Source organism: Nelumbo lutea, chromosome 8 (assembly GCF_056320005.1).
Source record: "Nelumbo lutea isolate HS-2025 chromosome 8, American lotus-T2T, whole genome shotgun sequence".
Taxonomy (NCBI): Eukaryota; Viridiplantae; Streptophyta; class Magnoliopsida; order Proteales; family Nelumbonaceae; genus Nelumbo; species Nelumbo lutea.
This window is the reverse complement of record NC_142691.1, coordinates 27260277-27285335: the sequence shown is the minus strand read 5'-3', so window position 1 is coordinate 27285335 and position 25059 is coordinate 27260277. Positions and strand designations below refer to the sequence as shown.

Here is a 25059-nt window from a genome sequence, read left to right as displayed (position 1 = left end):
TTATTTACTCTCTATCTTAAAATTTTATCATATAAAATTATAACCTTCTTTAGTAGATAATTTGATATGATATTGCTCTATAACACCTAGGCGCCCCACTGTTGCCTAGAATTGCCTGGACGCCTTTACAACTATGCAGCTCAGCATAGTAATGTCCACCCACAAGCCACACATATCATTCTTTGGCCCTTGTTCAACTGTGAACTGACTATGCTAAGATGAAGAATGCCTATCAGACACCAAACTCTATGAAACCAGGAGAAAATTAGGAAAAGAAAATGCCATCTGACCTCCATGTATCAGGTTGAAGCTTTAAGAGACTACTTTTCCTGTATCAATAACTAAAAAGAGTTGGATGTTACAGCCAGACTTGTCTCTTCCAATGTAAACCAAAAGAAGACAGAACAGGAACATTCTTCTTAAATGACCTGAGTTGTGATATTTGATGTCAAAAGAGTTCCTCGAAATCCTGCCTCTGTTTGCTCTACCACCATTTTCCCTTCCGAGAGCTCATCTGCAAAAGCTTAACATTAAGCAAGTATATTGACACATCCAGGAAAAACAATTTTACCGCCCCATACTATACATGAGGTTCTGAACCAAGAAGGTCCAGATCCCATCAAATGGATAGTCTTGTAGTCAGTCCCCACCGCTTACACAAATGTGTAACATAACATGGGCAAAGATGGATTCTCTCCATCCTAGTATGACATTAATAATCAACTAGTTACACACTTAACAAAAAAAAAAAAAAGAGGAAGAACAAACACCATAACCTTCCCAAATGTTGATTTGCTTGACATTCAAACTTACCAGCAATATCACGATTCTCATGGACTTCTGAATCTGTCACCCACAGGACATCACCAGAAAATATATTCATGTCAGCTAAAGTAGCTGATTCCCCATCAATTACCCTGGAACCTTTATGAAGTATCTGATTCTCCTTGACAACCTGGAGATATTACCAAGTCAATAAGGTCTTAAGAGGGAAATAAATTATTAACTTTCCATACCATATAAAATAGACCAAAGGGCACAAAATCTAGGTTCAAAAAGGAAGTGAAACAAAATGGAAAGATTGCCAAGGAATGTAGAGAAATCATTCTGGGGTCTGATTCCACAAATTCCATTTAAGTCAAACTGCAGCAGTTGCATTAACATCATAGCTATCAAGGCAACAGGGGGCGCCTTGTTGCCTAGATGCCTAGGTGTCACCTAGATGATGAGTTTTTTCTTCTAACTAAAAGGTAAAAATGTTGTACACTAGGGTAATTCCCTGGGTTTCAATAGTAACATGTTTTTTTATTAGTAACATGTAACTTTATTGATTTGAGAAAAGAATTGGATATATTTACAAGAATGATAAAGTGCCAAGCACCCCAATCATCCCAAGTAGGGCTGTAATCGGACCGGATTCAGCTACATCCACATCCAATCAAATTATTGAACCTTTGAATCCAAATCTGATATGTCAAACTCAGATCGGATTTAATCCACAATCAACTTATTGTGCTTAAATGGCAAAAAAATTAAAAAAATATATACTTTTAGCTTATACATGTATAATAAACGTATATAAATATAAAATATTAAACTTATCAGTTATAACTTTATATAATTGTAAATAATATCCATATACATACACAAGTATATACATAAAATAACTTTTAATCGGATCAGATGGAGTTAAATCTGCATCTGACCCAATTATTAATCAGATGGAAATTCTAACATCCAAATCTGGGATAGTAGGAATCGGTGCCAAATTGGGTATTGGACTTTTGAAGTCCTTTTTGGTTTTTTTTTTTTTTTGATAACTGGACTTTGGAAATTTTGAAGTCCATTAACAGCCCTCTTTATATATCCTTTCCATTTGGATCTCCTCTTTAAATATCCCTTCCATTTGGAATTTTTTGAATTAGCCCATCTATGTTGTCCAAAATATCTTCCCTGCCATGAAGGGAAAATTGATTTTTGCGAAGCTGGATCCACTGCAGAGGAAACATTATTGAATGCAGATAAGGTTTAAAAAAATGTGACCATTGGATTTAATAATGTGAAATTTGTTTATTGGATATTGGAGATTTGTAGTTAACTTGAGAACTTTGTCAGCAATATAACATTTTCTAGAAACTTTCTAATTGCATATGAAACAACCATGCATTCCCAAGATGAAAGGAAAAAAGAATTCTATCCTGAATTAATAGTTTTGTGGTCTGAATATCAAGTCAATATGGGATGAAAAAATCCAGCTTGCTGCAATAAAAGTTTAAAGATTCATGATGAGAGGAAGGTAATGCAGCTTTGTTAAAAGCTGCATCCAGACAATGAGATGGTCAATGGCAAATTTCTTAACAGGCCACCCTTTTGATATGCATACAATTCTTCAGAAGCTAGAAGCCCAGAGCCAACATTCAGCCAATTTTAATATATACATCCAAACTGTGAAGTGGTCAAATTTTCTTCTTTGTAGTTTGTTTTCTGTTTCTTCCTTCTATAACTTTCTTTTTAATGGATCTTTCATAATGTGCCAAAATCACTAGAGACCTTAAAGAATCCTCTAAGAATAACATAAAAATTGTACAAGTTACATATTTCAATTCAACTAGACAACCCAACTACTAGAAGTAATTTCCAGAAAAATACCTTTTATACCAAATAAGGCTTTGGTATAGAAACTAAGGACACTCAAGATTAAAGTTTCATACGAAGTACCATAAGCAGTCCAGATTGCTAATCAGCAGCAGATTAGCAACCCGATGATTTTAGGAGACTCCAAGAATGCTATAAATTGGGCCAAGTATAGGGAATCCACCCCATGGAAGCTATCTCACCTTCTACTTAGAATCCACAACATCTCCTACACATTGAACTGTAGCTTCAGATGGATTCCTAGAGAGCCGAATCAGTTGGCACTTCGCAGATAGTTTAGCTAGATCTGGTTGGGAAGGGATATTTTGTATAGTGCACATACATTGCCATTTTAATTGTTTGGAGCTACTTTTGTTTACATGGCCCTTTCTTTGTACATCTCTCATGTCAAGGTATTGATTATTGACCTTTTCCTTGTTTTTTGCAAAAGCTTTTTAGTACTCATATTGACCCTATCAGAGATGATAGAAGACTGGCTAGGTGGGAAGGATGGAGAGTTTTCTGTTACTTCCTTTTACAACAAGCTGACTAGGAAAGAAGACCAGGAGTACCCTATGAGCCTAATCTGGTACAAATGCATTCATTCAAAAGTTGCCTTCTTCATCCGGTCTACCTACTTTAATAAGATCTCAGCTAAGGGTAGTCTCTTGAATAGAGGTGTGGGAATCGATTCTACAGAATGTGTTGTTATTACATTGTAAACTTTTTTTGACAAGTAAAAGAGAAAATTTATTAAAAAAGAAAAAGCAAATACAACCTAGAGAGGTATTGAGGCAACACCTCCCAACAAAGTTAAGGAGAAGTAGGCTCCCAAGTGATGCAGTAGGGCTGGAACAAACTAACACAAGACAGAAAGAGAGAGGAAGAGAGAGTAGAGAGGGTAGAGAAAGAGAAAAGAGAGAGAAATCCCAAGGAATCACTCCAAGGAGTCCTAGAATCACTCTAGGGTTTGTAGGAATCACTCCATACAGCAAGAGAGCTCTTAAGAAATCTTCATTTGTTCATTAACCTCAAAAGGAAGAGAATACATCTATTTATAGAGTGACTTGTGTGGCCCGGAACACTGTTCACCATAATTACAAAAAATGCCACTCTTTGTCTTGTGCATCAAGAAACACAATAATTTTCTATCTACTAATGCAAATAAACTGAAAATTGAAAGACAAGCACTACTAAGCTATAGGAACAAGATTCTATAGCCCAAGTCCACATTGAGCTGGTCAAAATGACGAAAATACCCGTGGACAGATCAGTCCAATTCCCAAGAGTCTTCTCCACACCAAATCAGAACCTGTTGGTTGGCCTTCTTCTTACGAGAATAGGCCTTATAATGCATAGATCGATCCCCATCATCTCTCCCCGGCTTGAAAGAACTCGACCCTAGCAAGTTAAAGGCATGATATTGCTCATAAAGTTCTGGATTAAGATGATACAAATCTTCAGCTGTAATCCATGAACATTCTGAAAGAGGTAGATTCTTCCACTTTACAAGAAACTTTTGATAACCCCCACTTTCTGTAGAAATCAACTTCTCATCAAGGATGTCTTCAGGCACATTAGTAGGTGGAACAAAGGTAGATTAGGCAATCGGACTATGGGGCAATCACTATGGCCATGATATACACTTAGGTCTTCAACATTGAAGATTGGGCTAATTCCCATTTCACTTGGCAGCTCTAGGACATAAGCATTAGAACTGATTTTCTTAGTGATCTTATATGGACCTGCACTCTTGGAGTGAAGCTTCTTATAAAAGCCCTTAGGAAAGCGTTCAGGACGTATAAGCACTATAACCATATCACCCTCCTGAAAATCAGCTAGGTGCCTATGTAAATCAGCTTTGGCTTTGTATGCATCATTGCTAAGAGCAATCTTGCGCCTAACTTCATCATGGATTTCTCTCATGTGGCGAGCAAAGCCTTCAACCTCTATGCTAGTCCTGGCTTCTTGTGGCAAAGACACTAAATCAATAGGCCTCTTAGGCTGAATTCCAATAACTATCTCAAAGGGACTTCTTCCAGTTGACCTGTTAACTGAACTGTTGTAAGCAAATTCAGCAATAGGTAGGATGAGATCCCACCTGGAAGTATGGTCACCAAGTAAGCAACATAGCAAATCACCGAGGCTCCTATTAACTACCTCAGTTTGACCATCAGTCTGAGGATGGAAAGAAGATGAGAACTTCAGCTTTGTATTGAGGAGTTTCCAAAGTGTCTTCCAAAAGTAACTCATAAACTTAGCATCATGATCAGAAACAATAGTAATAGGAACACCATGTAAACGAACAATTTCCCTAAAGAATAGACTTGCCACATGTGAGGCATCTAAGGTCTTACTGCAAGGAATAAAGTGGACCATTTTTGAGAACCTATCTACCACAACATAAATTGAATTATGACTCCTTATTGTCTTGGGCAGACCTAGGACAAAATCCATAGAGAGATCTTGCCAAGGCTCATGTGGAATTCGTAAAGGGGTGTACAACCCTGTATTTTTCTCTCCCTTTTGCCAATTGACAACTTTTGCATTGTTTGATCACACGATCAACATCAGCCTTAAGGCTAGGCCAATAAAAGTGATCTTCTACCATAGCAATGGTCTTGTCCCGACCAAAATGCCCAGCAATTCCACCTGCATGTAACTCCCATATAACATAATCACGTAATGAAGTGTTAGGAACACACAAGCAAGTTCCCTTGAACAAATAACCATCATGGGTAGAAAAGCCAGGATATTCAGATTGTTGTCCAACTTGTAAAGAACTATAAATGATGCTGAAATCCTTGCAACCATTATAACCTTTCTTCAAATGATCGAACCCCACAACCTGTACAGACATAGAATGAAGTATATACACCACTCGACTCAATGCATCGGCTACTTTGGCATTATTGATTCCAAGGGGCTGAAACAGTGGAAGATCAATAATGCCAAAGTAGTGTCTTGGCTTCTTGGCTCCGTTGAAACTGAGATTGCTATTCCAATGAGAAGTTATCGAACTGCTAGTTCACATGGGTGAGAAGATTGAGACAGATTTTTTTCTTACAGTCAGGGTGAGAAGAAAATACAAGAGTACTATGTTGGCTTTGTGAATTTGTGGACAAAATATGAATTAGTTCACATGGGTGAAAGCATTTCTGCTTGTTGCATCAAAAATCTGAAAGAACATTTTGATAGGAGGAAGATCATGCATTTTCTGATGCATCTAAGACCTGAATATGAAATTGTAAGGTCCAACATTCTCAGTAGGGGCACTCCTCCCACACCACAGTTTTGGGGGAGCTTCTCAAGGAGGAAACTAGACTCATTACTCAATCGACCTTGAGGTCGGAATCTAATTCCAGAACAGAGACAACCTTTCTGATAAACAAATCCAAGCCCAAGGACTTGTCCCGAGTACAATGTTATGAATGCAAGGAATATGGACATGTTATCTCTCACTATCGGAAGAAAAATTTTTGTACTTACTGCAAACAACATGGGCATATTATTCCTGAATGTCCTACCCGGCCAGCAAAGGGGAATGGTTCAAGTTTTAAGACGAGTCAACATAAGGCTTTCCAAACAACAACTGAAGGTGCAGATACAAGGAGTAAAACTTCAACAGGAATGGATGAAAATTCTAGAACTCTTACAGAAGAAAGAATGTGGCAGCTAGTATCCTCAGCTATTTCCTCTGCATTTTCAGCCATCAGCCTTTTGGGTGAGTCATTCTATTATTGTTCCTCTCCTAGTCACTTATGGATCATTGATTCTGGGGCCTCTAACCATATGACAGGGTCACACACCAGTCAATCCGTTAAACCCAAATAATTGAATAAACATATTATTAATGCCAATGAGGGAAATTGTACATTGTTGGTTGCTATGATTTGTCTTTGACCACATCTGTCAATTCTTGCTTTCATATACCTAAAACTTTCTTTGTTCCTAAACTCACAACAAATTTGATCTCAACCTATCAGCTAGTTGAGGAATGGTAACATTGTTTCCTTTTCCCATGATGGTTGTTTGATACAGGACTAGCGCACTGGGACGATGAAAGGGAAGGGGCGTAGATTGGGTCGGCTATTTGCCTTGAAATTTGAAAATACATCAGGTCCTTCATCCACAACCTGTTTGCTTACTACATACTACTACCCCTAGTACTGAAGTTATTTGCAGAAATAATGTATGGCACTTGTGGCATAGGCAACTTGGTCACTCCTATGCAAATAAACTTGAGTCTTTGTTTCGTGATGGCTTTTTGTCTTCTAAGGTGTAGAGACTGATTTATGTCTCTTACATCTTCTTTCCTTTTTTGGCTCTTGGGACCACACTTTTATGTTGTAACTTATATACACTATTTTTTGTTTTATTCTTTCTTGTATGAGAAGGGCACAACTGTCCTTTACATAACCTTGTACTCTTTATTATATAAGTTAATCATTTCTGGGCATGTGATTCAAGAGAACACACCCTTTCATTCCTAGTTCTTCTCTGGTTTAAACTAAGTTGACAACATCTACAAGGTCTGAAAAAGAGGAAAGGGTATTTGCAAATGATCCCCAGAGTAGTGTAGTGGACTTTATGGCAGGAGAGGAACTCTAGAATTTTTCAGAACAAAGGCAGCCAACTGGAGGATGTGTGGAAAAAATTTGTGGGCAAACTGTTTTCTTGGTCATCACTCATCAGTTCATATTGCAATTCCCTTTTTGATATGTATATCCTTTTGTAAGTGCTGATAGGATAGTGGGTTAGTTTCTTGTATTATTCTCCCTGTGTACAGACAACTCTTTAAAGAAGCCTACTGCAGCATCAATCACCACTGCTTCTGAACCTATGTTTGCTCACAAATTCTGCTATTTCTCTTAATGAAATCATAATTTACCTATTCTCGAAAAAAATGTTAAGTTATGCTTATACTTACCCATTTAATTCTTAGAGTTAGTGATGCTTTAGTAAGAGAAACTAAAAGGGCTTGAACTGAAACTATCTTAAGGATTGCAACTATTAAAAACTTAAATGTTCCATTTTCAGCATACAATACCTAGATCAATCAACAAATAAATACTTAAACATCATATCAATAAGCAAAGCATTATGAATATTTTTGGCCATATAGTTACCTGTTTTCTCACCACAATTTCATATGAAATTGATGATTAGAAAATAAAATCACGAATAATAGCAATTTCTATTTTATCCGAAAAAAAAAGGAAAAAAAACCTACCCCTAAGGATTCCCATATCATCATTTTCAACTGGTAGATTGATGTGGACCCAGAAACCTTCAAATTTACAGAGTTGCCAAAAGGTGTTTTTCGTGATCGTTTGGAGGTCCGACGATCTGAATCAACAAAAGTAGCAGAAGCTTCTAAAATTGATCTTGGAGCTTCCTTACCACGTACAAGGTATACACATATGTTCTCATTACAATAACTAAGTTTCCGCATTAGCTCACAGCTTTCTCTTTCTCCTATGCAATTCTCGCATATCTACCAAACCATGCAGGATTTGAGAATCAGGAACAAGCAGACAAGGTAAAACCACATTAATTTTTCAGTTGTTTAGGACATCCAAGTGATAAAACTAACATCCACTGGCACAGGAAATATAAGTAATCACTGAGATCTTCTAATGTTATCAGAAACAATGTCCAATTTAAGATAGTGAAATCGCACAATTAATTATAGATTAATCAATCCAAACTACTAAATGTAAATGATTGATATCACTTTAGTGAAAATGGTCGTTTTCCATTTGTACTTGTTTTAAAGCAATACAATCATATTGTGGACTTTCAGCATTACCTCTGGAATAGTCTTAATAATAGGAAGATTGGATTCAGCTTCATCACTTGCTTCATCAAGAGGCATGCTCAGATGTTCGTCTAAAACTGGTACATCTTTGCAAGACCCAGGTAATTTGTTTGACACACAGTTAGGGAACTCAATTTTGGCAGATATACCTTTCTCCTCAGCACAGTTCCACTCTTCACAAAAGAATTTACAGTCATCCTCTATTGCTTTAAAACAAGTACAAATAGAAAACCACCATTTTCACTAAAATGATATCAATCATTTACATTTATTGTAGACTTTCAGAATTACCTCTGGAATAGTCTTAATAATAGGAAGACTGGATTCAGCTTCATCATTTGCTTCATCAAGAGATATGCTCAGATGTTCATCTAAAACTGGTACATCTTTGCAAGACCCAGGTAATTTGTTTGACACACAGTTAGGGAACTCAATTTTGGCAGATATACCTTTCTCCTCAGTACAGTTCCACTCTTCACAAAAGAATTTCCAGTCATCCTCTGTAATAATGGTTAAACCATCTGTCTGTAATCAAATAGAAAACAAAGGTCAATAAAAAAGTATCTTGGATCAAAATAGTAACACAAAAGCCACATTGATACAAAAATCAAACAGTAAAATACTAGATATTTTCCGATTAAGACCAATAACCAATACCCTCTTAGGTAAGTGATTATAGAAGCCTCGGAAGGAACAAAACCTCTCTTTGGAGGACAGTATTGGTGGAAGGGTTCAACTATGATACCGGAAATACATTATACAGGAAAAACTTGTAATGTAATCAATCAACCAGTATCACAAAAGTGGGAACCAATCAGGTGGTATTTACCAAAATTCACAGAGGTTCTGATTGGTCAAATCTCTTCTAGCATCATGTCTTTCCAGCAACATGGTAGGGATGGTTTTGGTTAGACGGCAAGTTGTTTCACATAATTTAATTGGAAAAGTTTGGGGCTTTGCTAGTTGCTATACCACTGAAGATGAAAGCATTCAAATCATTAGTAGGGATGGTTTTCAAGAATGGACAAGTTAAAAAGGATGGAGATTCCATCCAAGCATATCAATTTGTATCATGTGGATAAAGGGAGCACTGTACTCACCTTTTTATTGATCCCCAAAATACCAAGGATGTATGGAATAGCCTTTTTATTTTCTGGGTAGATCAGCAGTGTCCTAAATCACTACCTTTTCCAATTCAGCTGTAGTGCAGGTCAAGTTTGAGAGAAAAGCCTCAATATATTGGAGTCTCAAATCTTATGGAGGAGAAAGGAATAGAAGAATTCTTGAAGCCAATTCAAGAATTCTAGAGTTCAAAAGGCAGTCTAGAGATGAAAAAGGCACCTGTGCTGACATTTGATACCTATTATTGGATTGAATGATGGCCCACCGGTTTTTGACGCACTAAAGGACTAGAGTTTCTTTTGGGAATCAAATCTGGACTATCTTAAATCAATTTGAAGAATTTGAATAAACAAGGTATTAATATACACTCTTTGAGAGACACTTCCAATTTTTTTCTTGAGTTCCTATACACTCCTTGTAATTAATTTTTCTCTTTACTAATACCATCTTCTGTTTTGATTTGGCTAGCATTTATTTAATTTTTATACAAAAGCCATGAAACAAACACGCCATGAGTTTCTTGTTAACAAATTGATGTTGTCCCTACATCAGTTTGAGGGGGAGGTGAAGAAAACAAGAGAATTTAGAGTCTTCATGTAAATTATTACAATATATCCAGATCTATTTTATCACTTTCTTGACTTTTGTGTATATTCTATTCCCGAAAGGGTGAAACTGTAATCTCTCCATCTTTGAAAATAAAGAATAATATATCTTTGTGTGGGTTCAACAACAAGACAGGTTGCCCTTTCCAATTGTGAGCTTCTCTCTCCTTGCTCTTCCAAAACAGTTTACAGGTACCACAAGAACACAACGAATACCCTCAACAAAAAAAGCAATAATAGAAATTCTTTCAGACCCATCCCCCCAGGATGAAGGCAACAGTAAAACATAGAGTGAATTCAAAAAGTGATCTCAATAGTTACCCACTGCTTGCCAATAATATGATCCACATGCTTTAACACCTTTTTAGTGGCAGAGCAACCCAGGAAAACTCCCCTATCTTATTTCGGATCTAACCTAGACCTGTAAAGACCCAAAATATGTACTGAACACATACATCTAAAAACACAAAGAGGACTGAATAATGGATACTCATCAAGAGACAAGGACAAAGAAGACATGCTGTCAAGCAACCTAGATGGCATCCAACTGATCAAATAATCAGTTGTAAGAAGTCCTACTTAATACCTGGGGAGAACATTCATAAAATACAATAGCTGCTGAAATACTTCTTGAAAGATGTTTATTTTTCCACTTTCCCACTACAATATATTGGAATTCGGATTAGCTGAACGCGATGGCTGTTCAGCAGGCTGTGGAACTAATGATGAGGTTCCACGCCAGTAATACATTGGGTAAAGAGGGTGAGGAGACCTCAGAAGAAACAAAATATAAAAGCTGAATACAAGAAAAAGGGTAAAGAGAGCATGGGAGCAAGAGATTCCCCACATCAAAAAAGATTAATCAAATATTACAGAATTTCAATCCTTAAGACTTAAGAGGGTAAGGTGACCTCAGAAGAAACAAAATTTAGAAGCTGGACTGGATGGAAGAAAAAGGGTAAAGAGAGCATGGGAGCAAAAGATTCCCCACATCAAAAAAGATGAATCAAACATTACATATTTGCGATCCTTCTGAAGTCTGAACAGAGTGGTTCCCTCAAACTTCTTAAGAACCAACACCTAGCACCTGACATTGCTCCTCACATTTCTGCCTTCAAGGGTGGTTCCCTCAACAGTAGTGTTTCTGCCTTCAAATATCCTCGTATTTTTTTTCCTTTCAATACAACATACCAATAGATACCTAAAGGAGACAAGTTCCAACTTACCCTCCCTCTGATACTGACCAATGACAAGCTACAAGGACATCAGAGTAGGGAAATCATTGGGCAAACTCACTGTTAATAAATCCTGCTCTATAGAACAGTAGGATCCTTTTCTTCAGAAGCCATTGACCATCTGTAACCATGCTGACATCATTTAGCAGCCTTCTGGCAGCAAGGTTTCTTCTTTCTGTACAATAACTAGGGTTGGCCAACCAGGTTGGTTCTAATGGCAACTCAAAACATAAAAACAGACCAAATAGGGAGGTAAAAGATATAAATAAGTATAGAAAAGAGAAGATAAACTAATTTCATTGAGAGAAAGAATCCAAAAGTCTGAGTTGTACTGGTACACCCTCCTATCAGAATAATGAACCAAATAATATGACAGTACAAATTGTTCCAATCAGAAAGGAAATGTGTATTATGAAAACAAATGAGGAACATTTATTTTTGAAGCCAACATTTTCAGATATGGATTAAAAATATATCCACCATAGATTTAGCAATGCAAGGAATGAGGTTGGATTTACAATTAGGATTGATGACTAAGGGATAATACAAAGTGATTATTTCCATTACTATTGTTCAATAATTAATAGTGAAGGAGAGAGCAACGAGAATGTTGTACATAGAATTAAATTGGAGCAGATGAAGTGGAGAGGTCCATCTGGAATATTGTGACCAGAGAATATCAATCAGGTTAAAGGATAACTTCAAGTATAAAGCCAGTAATTCTATAAGGGGCAAGAGTATAAGAACATAAAAATGAAACATATCTTAACAATAAGCAAAGCCGATATGCATATGCTGAGATGCATGAATGAAAAATGTAGAAATTATATAATTAAAAATGAGTGTATTGAAGGAGATTTAGAAGTTTCCCTGAGGTTATAAAATGGTCAAAAGCATACTAAGATGGTTTTCAGAGTGCATAAAGACCATATACTGCATTTCTGCACCAATAAGAAGTAATTCAATGCAAGTTAAAAGGTCTAGAAAAGCTAAAGATATAGATTGAACTAGTGAAACATTATTGGAAGGCCATGTTTTTTTTTAAATCATATATTTAAGATATTTTTTCTCACTAATTAATTCTATTATTAGATCTATATTAAATGTTTTTAACAATAAAAATGCCATGTTTTTCTTTTAAAACTGACTCAGAAATGAAATTGTTCCTTTGTCTAGGTGGTGGGTAAGCAATTCAACCATTTGGGTCAAATGGGTCAACCCATTATCATCATGGCTAGAATTGACAGTGACAACAAAGGCTAGACTTTCTAGCAAAACTTTTATGCAGCTTTTGTTATTATTAGTCTTTGTAGGCATAATTTATAAATATATATTTAAATTATTGCTGTTATTGATCCAAAAAAAAGGAAAGGAATTTAACCAATGAATGCAAAACCAGCACCAGACCAAGGATAAGAAGAAATGGTAGCAATCTAGAGAGAGAGAGAGAGAGAGATCGTATTGAAAAGGGAGATATTCTCTTCAAAAACATATACAACAGTATAGGGATCCTTTGCACTTATATACAGCTATATACAAAAGAGCCTTTAGGGAAAGGGGGGGGAAGTCATCATTTTCATTTTGTATGATCTGTTAACAAAAATTGTGGAAGATTTTATACTGAAAGCCAGGAAAATCTTTGTAGCAATTAGCAAAAAATAGTAATTTTTTAAACCCTTACCTTATTCCAGGTGGCTCAAAATTTGTAGCAATTAGCTAGTGCTGACCATTTGTCAAGGCACCCACCTAGGCATCAACTAGGGGCCCTTCGTTGGGTGTCTCACCAAAACAACTTTCTAGCAATTGGGAACCTGTCTTAAGTAACTAAAATGACAAAGTCGGTGCCTTTATAATATGATTCATTGCTAAATCCTACTAACAAACATGCTACTACATTATAATATATGTTACATGTATCATTTCTACTTATTCTTTTAAGTTTCACAATTGAAATTTTAAAGACTTGTTATAATGAAATTTAAAAGAACAGAAATATAAAGAATTTTTCCTATTGAATTTCATCTAAAACTAGAGAACTAGGAAAAACTTCATTCTTTTTATTTTATGAAACTCATATAGCCTATGTGACTAGGAGATTCTATGGACCATAGTCAGTAAATATGCATATGGGAGAACGTGGTTAGGAAACAAATCAAGTATATACAACTTCACTAATAATTAATACAGCTAGAATTTTGTTCATGAAAACAGAAGCATTAAAAGGTCTAGCTTTCTGGATTGCCCAGCACCCTGCTGATATGCAAATGGTCTTTATTTGTTTTATGAAATTTTCCTTTTTATCTCATTGGTGTACACAAGTCACACTTGATATTCCTCTGCACTTAAGCCACCCTGCTCTAATTCAATGGACAAATCAACTTCAACTTCTCCCTCATTATGGATTATTGATCCAGATAACAAAAATACATACTTTCATCTCATTACTTGCCCTAATCTGTTTCTCCACCCCTAGGAAACTTTTTCCACAAAACCAATTAGTTATGTCTCCCCATCACAAGTACATTGAGGTGCTCCTATTGAGGCTAGAGACCCCATAAAGAAAAAACTAAAGTTACAACTGAGCCCAGAACATAGATTCCCTAACTGTCCCTTGCTTAGCTAATCCATCAGCAAAGGAGTTAGCAGATCTCTTCATCCAAATGAGCTTGATTTCCATGTCCTTAACCATCCACCTGAACTTTTTCCTTTCATTGCTGTAAGCCCATAACCCAGCCTTGTCTTCTTTCAACCACCCAACTACCACCTCCAAGTCCCCATAAATTACAAGTCTTCTAATGTTCATTTCCTTTGCTCTTTGGACACCTCCCACAACTGCATAGGTTTCAGCTCTGAGAGAATCACTCATCCCAATCAGGCTTGAGAACAAGGCTGAAACAATCCCATTCTCATCCCTAAACACACCCCCAATTCCTGAAAGCCCCAGGTTCCCTCTACTACTACCATCAAAGTTCAGTTTTATAAAACCGGACGGAGGGGGAATCCAGGACACGCTCAGGACTGTTTTCACCTAGGTACACTTAGCAATCTCCCCCCACTTTCTAAACAGATCATCCACTGTAAAGTCTGTGAACAACACTGAAGATTTCAGCCACTGTACCACTCTTACATGAATCAAATCTATCAGATTTTCAGCCCTTCTCTCCTTTTCTGAGAAAATTCTTAAATTCCTTTCTTCCTACAATAACCAGCACACAGCAGCCCTTAGGCATCTCAACATAGTCCTACTCCTACCCCTTTCCAGGATCCACCTGACAAAGTAAGGAGAAAATAGGCTTTGCAAGTTCAGAGGAGGGGTGCAGCTATGCCCAAAAAGGGAAATTGCGCATTCCCAAATAGTTCTTGCAAACTGGCATGAAACCAATAGGTGAAACCCAGTCTCCCCATCGTCTTTACAGAGAATACACCAGTAAGGGGATAAGCATGTCTTGGGTCTCTTTTTTTTTTTTTTTTTGAAACAGATCACTAGTGTTGATTCTTTCCAGAAACGTTTCCCAACAAAAACACCCTACCTTAGGAGGAATTGGCTTACACCAAATCTCTTTGACAGGGAAAGGAGGGCCAATGGGGCTGGATGGCTGGGTAAGGATTTGAAAGAAAGAGGCACAAGAGAAAGAGCCCGAAGGAGTGGGGGTCCAGATTCTAGTGTCTTCCTTTTCGGGGTACAATAAAACATTTTCAAGAAGACCAAGGAGAGTCGAAATGATGTTCGGGTCTGTGTCTCTAACAGCCCTCCTCAACCCCAAATTCCATCCAGTCACAGAGATTGAAGATGAAGGGACAAGAAAGGATGAAATTGTCTCATTTATCAATTCCGAGAGGGCAAATAATGATGGAAATTGATCCTTCAAAGGAACATTCCCCACCCAAGTTTGTTCCCAAAATTTTATGAGATTGGCTGAGTTTAAATCATACCAGATCAGAGGGCAGAAAACTGGTAACAGATCATCATCCTCACAAGATGATGAGGTTGAGGTGCTCCTATTTCAACCAGGACTGCAGGTTGTGTCAGAGCAACCAAGACATCATCCTCACAATTCCCACAAGACAATGTTCTGCTGCTACAACTCCTGAGGTCTATTGCAGTTACAATCTTAAAGACAAAACCATAGATGTTATTTGGATTTTCTTCCATTTTTTAATTTAAGATTTAAGTCAGTTTGTGGCATATTATAATGTAACTTAATTAATCATTCATTTTGATCTTCAAGAAGTCATTTTTCCACATCTTTAAAAGATACTGCCTCTAATATGGTATTTATATGCATAAAAATATATGTTATGGGCATATAATATAGTATTTACTAACAATGATGCAACCCAGAAGTACTGGACAACAGAAGGTTGAGAAACAAAGAGACAGAAGCAAAAACATGTGATCACTTGCATAAGCATAAAGAGCTTTTTTTTAAATTCATAATGAGAAGCCTTGCAAGATGAAAGGCAAGAGAGAGAGATAAAGGTTGGGAAGCTATACTTACATTAGACACCCTTTGGACAACAATGCCACGCTTGTAGGTTAGACTGAGAGGCCTTTCTAGCAATTGTGAATGCTGGCAGGGGAAAAAAAAGTTAAACCATGCATGCAACAGATGCAGAAAACAAGCACTATCTTTCTTAGTTCAGAGAAGATAATGGAGGTATCAAAGATAGCAATCCAAGTTGAAGAAAACCGGCATCCCCATATCAGATTAATTTCCTAAAAGATTGCTCTAATTTTTTTAGTGTAAATTGCTAGGTGGACCCCAAGATGTTTCTTAGCAAGTAGCACAATCATGAACACAAATCCAAGCTCTTAATCAACAATCATTTAAAATCTACAACTCCTGATTGGAATATTACTATATATCAGTGACCTCATGTTGTTAGCCTATCCAATTTAGCTATTAGTTACTAGGTAGGTGGATCCCACTCACCTTCTCACATTTAAGGGAATCAAGAATGCTGTCCAAGCTTTCAGGTTCAACAGATGCAGAAACATTCTTGCCACTAGCAGTGATATAGGTTCTCCACTTTGTCAGCCATGATGAAGGCAATAAATAATACCTGCAACCTGGAGAAAGTGCAATGCTTTTTCCCAGGACCAACTTCTCATGATTCTGGCGCTGTTTGAGCTTGGCTGCTCTGCAGCATCAATAATAAAGTCAGGCTTCTATACAACAATATTAACAGTACATTACCAAAAAGATGCTCAAAACTACCTAAGACTATCCTCCAAGCATGCCACTTGCGAAAGTTCTGCACTGCATCGAGCACAGACTTCAGAATCCACAGGGAAAGTTGAACAACCCAAAAGATCATCAGGTTTCACTGCATTAGCACTTTCATAGAAGAAAAGCCAGAGGCTCTCAGGAACCAATAAATGCTTTGCCCCGGCAGCTTGTTCTGGCATCAGTAAACCATGAGGGCACCTAATTGAAGCTGTTGGCCCAGCATCTGCTTCACATGGGGAATCAACATTTTTTCTCCGTAACCACTGTAACAACCTGAAAAACATAACTAGAATTTCATATCTTTTGGAAAAGGCATCACATGTTCTAAAGCAATGTACATAAATATGAGCCATTAAGCAAGTTAAAAAGAACAGCGATACATTACCCCTAAGCTTGTGAATGGGACAAGAGATATAGGTAGGCTGAACACATGAATTGAATTCACTGAGGGGGTGGGGGAGGGGATCTAAAACATCAATTTTGGTATGACATAATCATCGTTGATAAAAATAACGAAGTTCCGTCTATATGGAACATCTAAGCTTTCTCCCAACTCCCATCTATATGGAATCAGATAGACCAATCCCATTTCTCCATTCCATTCTGGTTAGTGTTGTATCTGCTGTTAAAATATGACTTGTTAGATCATTTCCTACTTCAACCCATGTCCTATTTGGTCTGCCCCTAACCCCTTCCAAATGTAACAGAGCAATTCTTATGGATGCAGTAGATGGTCTTCTCAGTACCCAACCAAACTGTTTAGTCCACTTTCCCTCATTTTATAAGTTATCACCTATTGGAGATATTTCTATCCATCAAATGAGGATATTTCTGATCTTGTCCTTCCTATTTCCCTAACTAATCAACCTCAAAAATTCAAATTTCATCCACATCATTTTTTTGGACATTGTTTCCTGACTGCCAATGCTTTGCTCTATACAGAATTGTTGGCCTTTAACTGCTTTTATAATTTTTTCCTTTTAGCCCAAGTAGTATTCACCTATACATAAGACTCTTATTGCACCCCTCCATTTTAGCCATCTTGCCCTTTAGGCAACATCCTCCTCAATCTCTCAGATTGACAATTATTCTTTTAAATTCTCCTAAAATGTCCTTTGCTATTTTCTTTATATAGTTAGTCATTTCAAGCCACAGATCATTTTCTTCATCTAAATTTCAATTTTCTTCTACCACAATTATGTCTCCAAATTGTCTGCAAGTTTTTACCTGGTTCTTGTGCACTTATTTTCTTCTCTCCTTTTCTTCCATTTTTAAAGCATACATCTACCACCATTTTTTAAAGGAAATGGTATCTTTCATAGTTTCATAAATTAAAGTATAAAGAATTAGTACAGTGGTCCAGTTCCCGAGAAGATGGAAACTAACCCCAATATAATTCATTCTTACAATTCAGCCCAAAAGAGTTCACCCCTGGTTACCCCTTGTTTGGCTAAAGTATCCGCCAAACTATTTGCAGATCCTCTCACCCATCTAACAGTTACACTTAAGTCCCTTGAAAGACATCTAATTTCCTTCATAGTTTGCATGTGATTCCAAATCCCAAGCTACCAGTTTGAAGCCACCCCACAACCAGTTTAGAGTCTCCTTCCACTTCAATTTGTTGCAGGCATGCAGTTGTCTTGTCGATCTCAGCTCCTGTAATAGGGCTAGCACATCAGCTCTTAAAGAGTCACCCTCTCCAATAGACCCAAAACATAAAACCACAACCTTCCCTTCTTTATGTCTTATTACTCCACCTATGCCCAAAGGACCGTGATTGCCTTGAGAAATCCCATCAAAATTTAGCTTGAAGCTTTGTCCACCACTGCACTCCACTTCCTCCTAAAATCATCAAAGGAAAAGTCCTTGAACAGATCCAAGGATTTTAGCCAATGGATAACCTTGAAAAATATGCTGTTAATTAACTCTTTGAGTTAGTCCAATTTTGAAAGATGTGGTTATTCCTTTCTTCCTAAACTGCCCCATACATCTACTACCATTAAATTATGTGGTATGGTTAACCTTTCCCCTACAATAACTTCAAAGTCCTATACATCATTCATTCTATTCTCCTAGTGTGAAGAAAAATCTATTTGACATTAATACTATCCAATTATTTCTGGTTTTCTGAATTTAATCCAATCTTAAATGTTATTAAATGTTCATCCTTCCTCTTAAAATATATGTTTAATATCGCCAAATCAATAGCCATTGCAAATTCAAAAGGTTGCATCCCTATTCTATTCCTCCTGCCAAAACTAAATGTTCCATGCACGATATCATATCTTACACTTCTTTGACATGCCCATGTAGATCTCCTATAAAAATCCTTTCTTCATTTGGTGTTTCTTGGATTAGTTCTACGAAGTTCCCAAAATTGCATTTTAAAATTTTCTTGTAAACCCACTTGAGGTGTATAAGCACTAGACCTATTCATGGGCCGGGTCGGGATTTCACTCCTCAACAGAAATTTTTCAAGCCCGAGCACAAACCCAGCCCGACCAACAGGCCTACAACTTGGGCCCAAGCCCGGCCCTCTTAAAAAGCCTGAAGCCCGAAGCCCAACCTAACAATGATTTTTTTCACTTTTATTGAAGATTGCATCCTGAGTTCACCGATGAGAATGAGTTCGCCGGAGTTCACTGGTGGCGCTGGTGTTCACTGGTGAGAATGAGAACATTGAGAAGATGTAACACAGAGAGAGAGAGAGAGAGCGTGAATTCACCGCCGCAATTCACTGGTGGCGCCGATTCTTGAGAAATGAGAATACGCGGCAGTGCCTGAGCTCGCGTGTCGCCTCTAAGATTGACAATGGTGGCTGCTTGTCTGGGTTTGCACCGATTCTTGAGTGAGAGTGAGGAGAGAAGATGAAGACTGTTAGAATGCTCGGGTCATGGGTATTTTGGTCATTCTGGTTTATCCTCTTGAAAGTGAAAGGTCTATTGTATCTGAGTTTAAGTTGTGTCCCATCTTCTATGAGGGACAAAATAGTCTTTCTTGTAACTCTAAATTTTATGAATAAAATTCAAGTGGGTCGGCTAGGAGAGTGAGATTCACATTCTCTCTTCTAGTCTGGCCAAATACTCTTCTTCTCTCCTTCTTCTTCTTTCTCTTTTCTTTCTTCTTTCTTCTTCTCTACTTTGACCAAGAATCAACTAGGTTTATTCACATGGTATCAGAGCAATAAGGTCTCGTGTTCTCTCTTCTTGTTGCTGTCCTCTTCCTGGGTTCGACGCCAGCTTCACAGTAGTTCTCATCTTTCAGCTGACCTGATTGGAGATTCGATAAAGGGCTGAAAAAGGAGTTATCGTTTTGAGGGCCTGGAGGTGAGAATGCCTCTGGCCGGTGCTGTGGTGGTCGTTGAAGTGGTACACTAGACCCTCTATTCAGTGTACGAAGAGGGCTGAACGTAGACAGGTATGAACACTATTGTTGTGTGCTCAAATAATGGATTGTGAATGCTATTTTGTGCTTCAAAAAGTTAGTTGTTGTGGAGCTTGGTGAGACTGATATGCATATCAGTCATGTTCTTTGTTTTCTTGCTCATATGTGTGTTGAAAGAAGAGTCGTAGACTGCTGAAGTCCACGACAGCAGTGGCGTGGTGGTGGTTGTGTCGTGGTGGCTGACATATCTATGATTCTAAATGCTTAAAAGTGAACTCCTAGACCTTGCGTGTAATCAGTTCTGCAGTATGAAGAACAAGTGTTCGATGAAATGACTGAGTGTTTTTCAGCCTTGGCATGTTGATGGTAAATGGTCCTGCAGTGTGCAGTCAAGGTGTTTGATGTGTTGACTGAATGATTTCAGCCTTAGTGTGTAGTGTGTAATGTGCAGTTGAAGAAGTTGGAGTTGGTGGTATCATAAGTGAGATAAGTCTTGTGAAGTAATGCGAGGTTGTGGTGTATATTTGAAGGTGAAATAATTAAGATGGCTTCATCTGCAGATGGGAATGACAACAAAACAGGCATCATGCCTTTTCTAGATTATCCAAGTGTTCAAATGACATCCATCAAGTTGAATGGTGAGAATTATGTACCATGGGCAAAATCCGTGGAGGTGTTCTTGAAGGCCAAGAGGAAAGTAAAACATGTGAGAGAGGAGAAACCTTCCTCTGATTCCCCTGGGTTCAGTGACTGGGAACAAGAAGATGCATAGATAATGACATGGCTTTGGAACAGCATGGAACCAAAGATTAGTGTGAACTTCATGTTCCTAGATACAGCCAAAGAAATTTGGGATCATGCTAAGAAGTTGTACTCTGGACAAGACAACACAATTAGGGTATATCAGTTGTACCAAGAGCACTTCAATTTGAAGTAAGGGAGTCAAAGCTTAGAAGAGTACTATGCAAGTTTGAGGAACATCCGCAATGAGCTTAATGTGTATCACCCGCTAACACTAGATGTCCAGATCCAACATCAGCAACATGAACAGCTTGATGAAGTTTTTGCCCGTCTTAAGAGGACATCCAATGAGCCGGTAGAACATTCTTCCTTCTCTGATAAATCTGGTTTGGTAGTGACTAAAGGGAGTGGTCGTGGTAGTAGAAGTGTTGGTGGCAGCAGTGGACCTCCAAGCAACCGTGGTGGACATATGTTTAACCGGGCTAGTGGCCGGACTGGAGGCCGAGAGTCAGGGGGAGGCCGTGGAAAAGGAAGGAGTAATGCTCAGAGAAAGTGTACACATTATGGCTTAGAGGGGCACATAGTTAATTTCTGCTATGATTTGCGTGGTCCACCCAACACTTGGGCTCACCATGCTACGTCTAAGAGTAGTAGCACAATTACTGAAAGCTAGCAAAATGACCCAACCCCCTCCACATCTGCTTGTGCTTCTGGGCAGGAAATGGTGAGTGTACCACGTGCAGTATATGAGCAGTTCCTTCAAACATCTCAGCAGAACACCGCTACACTTGCCCATTCGGGTATGGCTTGCTTAGCTTCCAAAGCCTCACCCTAGATCATTGACTCCGGAGCCTCGGACCATATCTCTGGGACTCGATTTATTTTCTTCCCTTTCTCGTTCCTCCACATCTCAAACAGTTACACTTGCTAATGGTTCTACATCTCCTATTTGTGGTGTTGGTGATGTTGATCTCTCCTCCTTGTCTTTAGCATATGTTTTATGTCCCTAAGTTCCTTTTTAATCTTATGTTTGTTACCAGATTAACCAAATCCCTTAATTGTTCTGTAACCTTCTATCCTTCTTCTTGTGTGTTTCAGAATCTCAAGACAGGGAAGAAAACTGGTGGAGGGCATGAAGCAGGTGGTTTGTATTACCTTGATGGTGGTGGCCCCCCAGTGGCTTTTCGGTTGTCTCTTACTCCTCTCCAATGGCACTGTAGACATAATACAATGGTCCATCATTTATTACCTTGTGAGTCATGTCAATTGGGAAAACATCATCGAGTCTCATTTAGTCCAAGAATTGATAGTCATGTCTCAAGTCCTTTTGCTTTAGTTCATTCTGATGTATGGGGTCCAATTAAAGTGGTGTCATACAATGGGTTTAAGTATTTCGTAATCTTTGTTGATGACTTTTCAATGATGACATGGATCTATCTTATGAAAGACCGTAGTGAATTATTCTCTATTTTTCATAAATTTCATGCTGAAATATGCACACAATTTGGTGTTCATATGAAAATACTTCGCTCTGATAATGCCAAAGAATACATCTCCTCACCATTTCAGCAATACCTAGAACATAATGGAATAATTCATCAAACTTCTTGTGCCTACACCTCGCAACAAAACGGTGTAGCTGAGCGGAAAAATAAACATCTTCTTGAAACTACTCGGTCCTTGATGATCAATATGCATGTCCCAAAGCATTTTTGGAGTGATGTTGTTCTTACATCCTGTTTTCTGATAAATTGGATGCTTGTGTCAATCCTTGGAAGTCAAGTTGCTCGTGTCAGGGGTATTTTGGTCATTCTGGTTTATCCTCTTGAAAGTGAAAGGTCTATTGTATCTGAGTTTAAGTTATGTGTCCCATCTTCTATGAGGGACAAAATAGTCTTTCTTGTAACTCTAAATTTTATGAATAAAATTCAAGTGGGTCGGCTAGGAGAGTGAGATTTTCACATTCTCTCTTCTAGTCTGGCTGAATACTCTTCTTCTCTCCTTCTTTCTCTTTTCTTTCTTCTTTCTTCTTCTCTACTTTGACCTAGAATCAATTAGGGCTAAAGAGAAGGAATAAGAGAGGGTACTTATTCGGCTAGGGTTTAGAAATTAGAATAGGTTACACTTGGTCGGGCCAAGCCGAGCTTAGGCCAGGCTTTTGTGGCAAATCCCGAGCCCAGCCCGTAAAATAGTCGGGCTCAGGCTTTTAGGCCCGAGGTCAAGCCCGCAGACTAAAAACTATGCGCAAGCCCATCCGGGGGTCGGGACGGCCCGTCAGGCTACCTGGCCCATGAACAGGTCTAGTAAGCACTATCATGTTAATATAATTTCCTCACCTAAAACAAGTGTAATGAAAATTATTAAATCTCTCTTCTAACATTTACACTTTCATATTTTAGATCATGTGGATATGGCACTAAAAAAATAGACTAGCAAAACAGGATTTTTTTTATCAATACTAGTGAATTTTTATCAAGGATTGAGAAATTACATAGCAAAGGAGATAAAAAATCTTAACTCCCTAATACACCAATGTACACCCAAACCGTAAAACAATTACAAAATAGCCCAAAAAATAGAGTTTCTGTTCACCCTTGCCTAGCTAAACCATCTGCCAATGAATTTGCACTTCTCTTTACCCATGTACAACGAACTTCAATGTGCTTAGTCAGCCACTTAAATTTCCTCTTTTCACTGCTGTAATTCCAGAGTTTAGAGTTGTCCTCTTTTAGCCAATTCACCAGAATTTCAGAATCACCTTCTATGATCAATTTTTTAATAAGCATGTCATTGGCCCTTTGTACCCCTTCAAGAGCTCCTAGTATCTCAGCCCTCGAGGAATCTCCCACCCCAATTGGACCAGGATACATAGCTAACGGATTCCCTTTTTCATCTCTTATCACTCACCCTATTTCGAAGGGCCCTGGATTGCCCATACTGCTGCCATCAAAATTCAGTTTGGTAAAGCCGTGAGGTGGAGTCCAGCAAGAGCTTCAGCCTTCTTATCTGAAGCTGAATCTGCAATCTCCTTCCAATTTCTTAGCATCTCATCAACTAAGAAATCTGTAAACAATTCCAAAGTTTTCAACCAGGACTCATGTAGCCGACCCCATAATAGTTGGGAACTTGAGATAAGGCTTGAATGATGATGATGATGAGATCCCAGTTTACTATTATAGTTACTACATTTTATTATTCACTTCTACTGTGTACCATAGTATATACACTTTATAGCCATCAATTTCTTTAGCTTTTCCCTTTTCCATTTAGTTTCATGTATGCATGCAATGTTAATCCTTCTCCTCTTCATTGTGTCAACTAATCACATTGTCTTTCCTGTTAATGTTTCTACATTCCAAGCAACTAAATGAATTTGTGTTTCTTGGACTAACTTCTTTATATGCCCTCATTCAAAAAGATGTGGGAACCCTTACCATTTCTCACCACAATCGAGTTAAGCTGTGGCACATCATTTCCAATGAACACACTAGCATGAATACAAAAAGACAATTCAGATCCATGTTCATAAAAGTTTTGAGAAAGCTAATGTTGGCTGCCAACCAGACACAACCATCCCTTATCCAAGCTTGAGACCATAAATATACAATAGAGCTCAAACTGGTGGAGCTATAAAAATATGAATGTTATCAAACTACACACACATGCACCTAAATATAAGTAAAATGATATTTTTAACAAATCATATGAGAATTGACAAATGACACACCTTTAAAATGTAGATATAAAAACACAATATAAACATACTAAATGGGAAATCAGTACGGGTATCAGATGCAAATCTTTTCAAAGTGAGCACAACAGTAATAAATAAAAACACAAATCTGAATGAATTTAAAGAAAAAAGTTAAATGTTCAAGAAAACCTATTAGCTCAAATTAAAACACATAAGTTGATAACCATAACATATAAAATATATCCAAGGTGAAAATGTGGAAGCGAAAGCAAACATATGTGGACTTGTGGGTCATACCTAAGTGTTTTAAGCACTCAACAATTCAAACATGTAAACTTTCAATCTATTTATTTATCTCCTAGCTGTATTACTTAAACTAGCTAGTGCAACATTTCATTATTTTAAAAGTTAATAAGCCATCACCAGTGTACAAATAGAAATCAAAGGAAATTTAGAAGTTGATAAACCATACAAGTATAAAAACACAAAACAGTATACAAAAAATAACCGGAAAGGCATATTTAAGAAAAAAAAAAGGCATGTGGCTGGGCTGATAATTAATAACTGATAAAAACAAGATAAAAAAAATATC

The 25059-nt window shown here is 37.7% G+C and overlaps 1 protein-coding gene across 9 annotated transcripts in view; it reads right to left on the bottom strand.

Annotated features, from left to right (window-relative positions):
• Positions 1–25059, bottom strand: part of UBP26 (ubiquitin-specific protease 26) — a 64646-nt gene that overhangs the window by 5221 nt on the left and 34366 nt on the right. For 2 of the 9 annotated variants that reach the window (XM_088958231.1, XM_088958230.1), the window contains exons 8-16: positions 16637–16921; positions 16352–16559; positions 15917–15988; positions 8747–8980; positions 8447–8628; positions 7868–8131; positions 814–955; positions 429–514; positions 291–341 (exon numbers count right to left, since the gene is read on the bottom strand). In XM_088958231.1, the coding sequence (XP_088814357.1) occupies positions 8527–8628; positions 8747–8980; positions 15917–15988; positions 16352–16559; positions 16637–16921 (901 nt within the window). In that variant the 3' untranslated portion in view covers positions 291–341; positions 429–514; positions 814–955; positions 7868–8131; positions 8447–8526. The remainder of the gene's footprint in view (positions 1–290; positions 342–428; positions 515–813; positions 956–7867; positions 8132–8446; positions 8629–8746; positions 8981–15916; positions 15989–16351; positions 16560–16636; positions 16922–25059) is intronic. The other 7 variants (XM_088958226.1, XM_088958225.1, XM_088958228.1 and 4 more) reach the window with 5 other exon arrangements.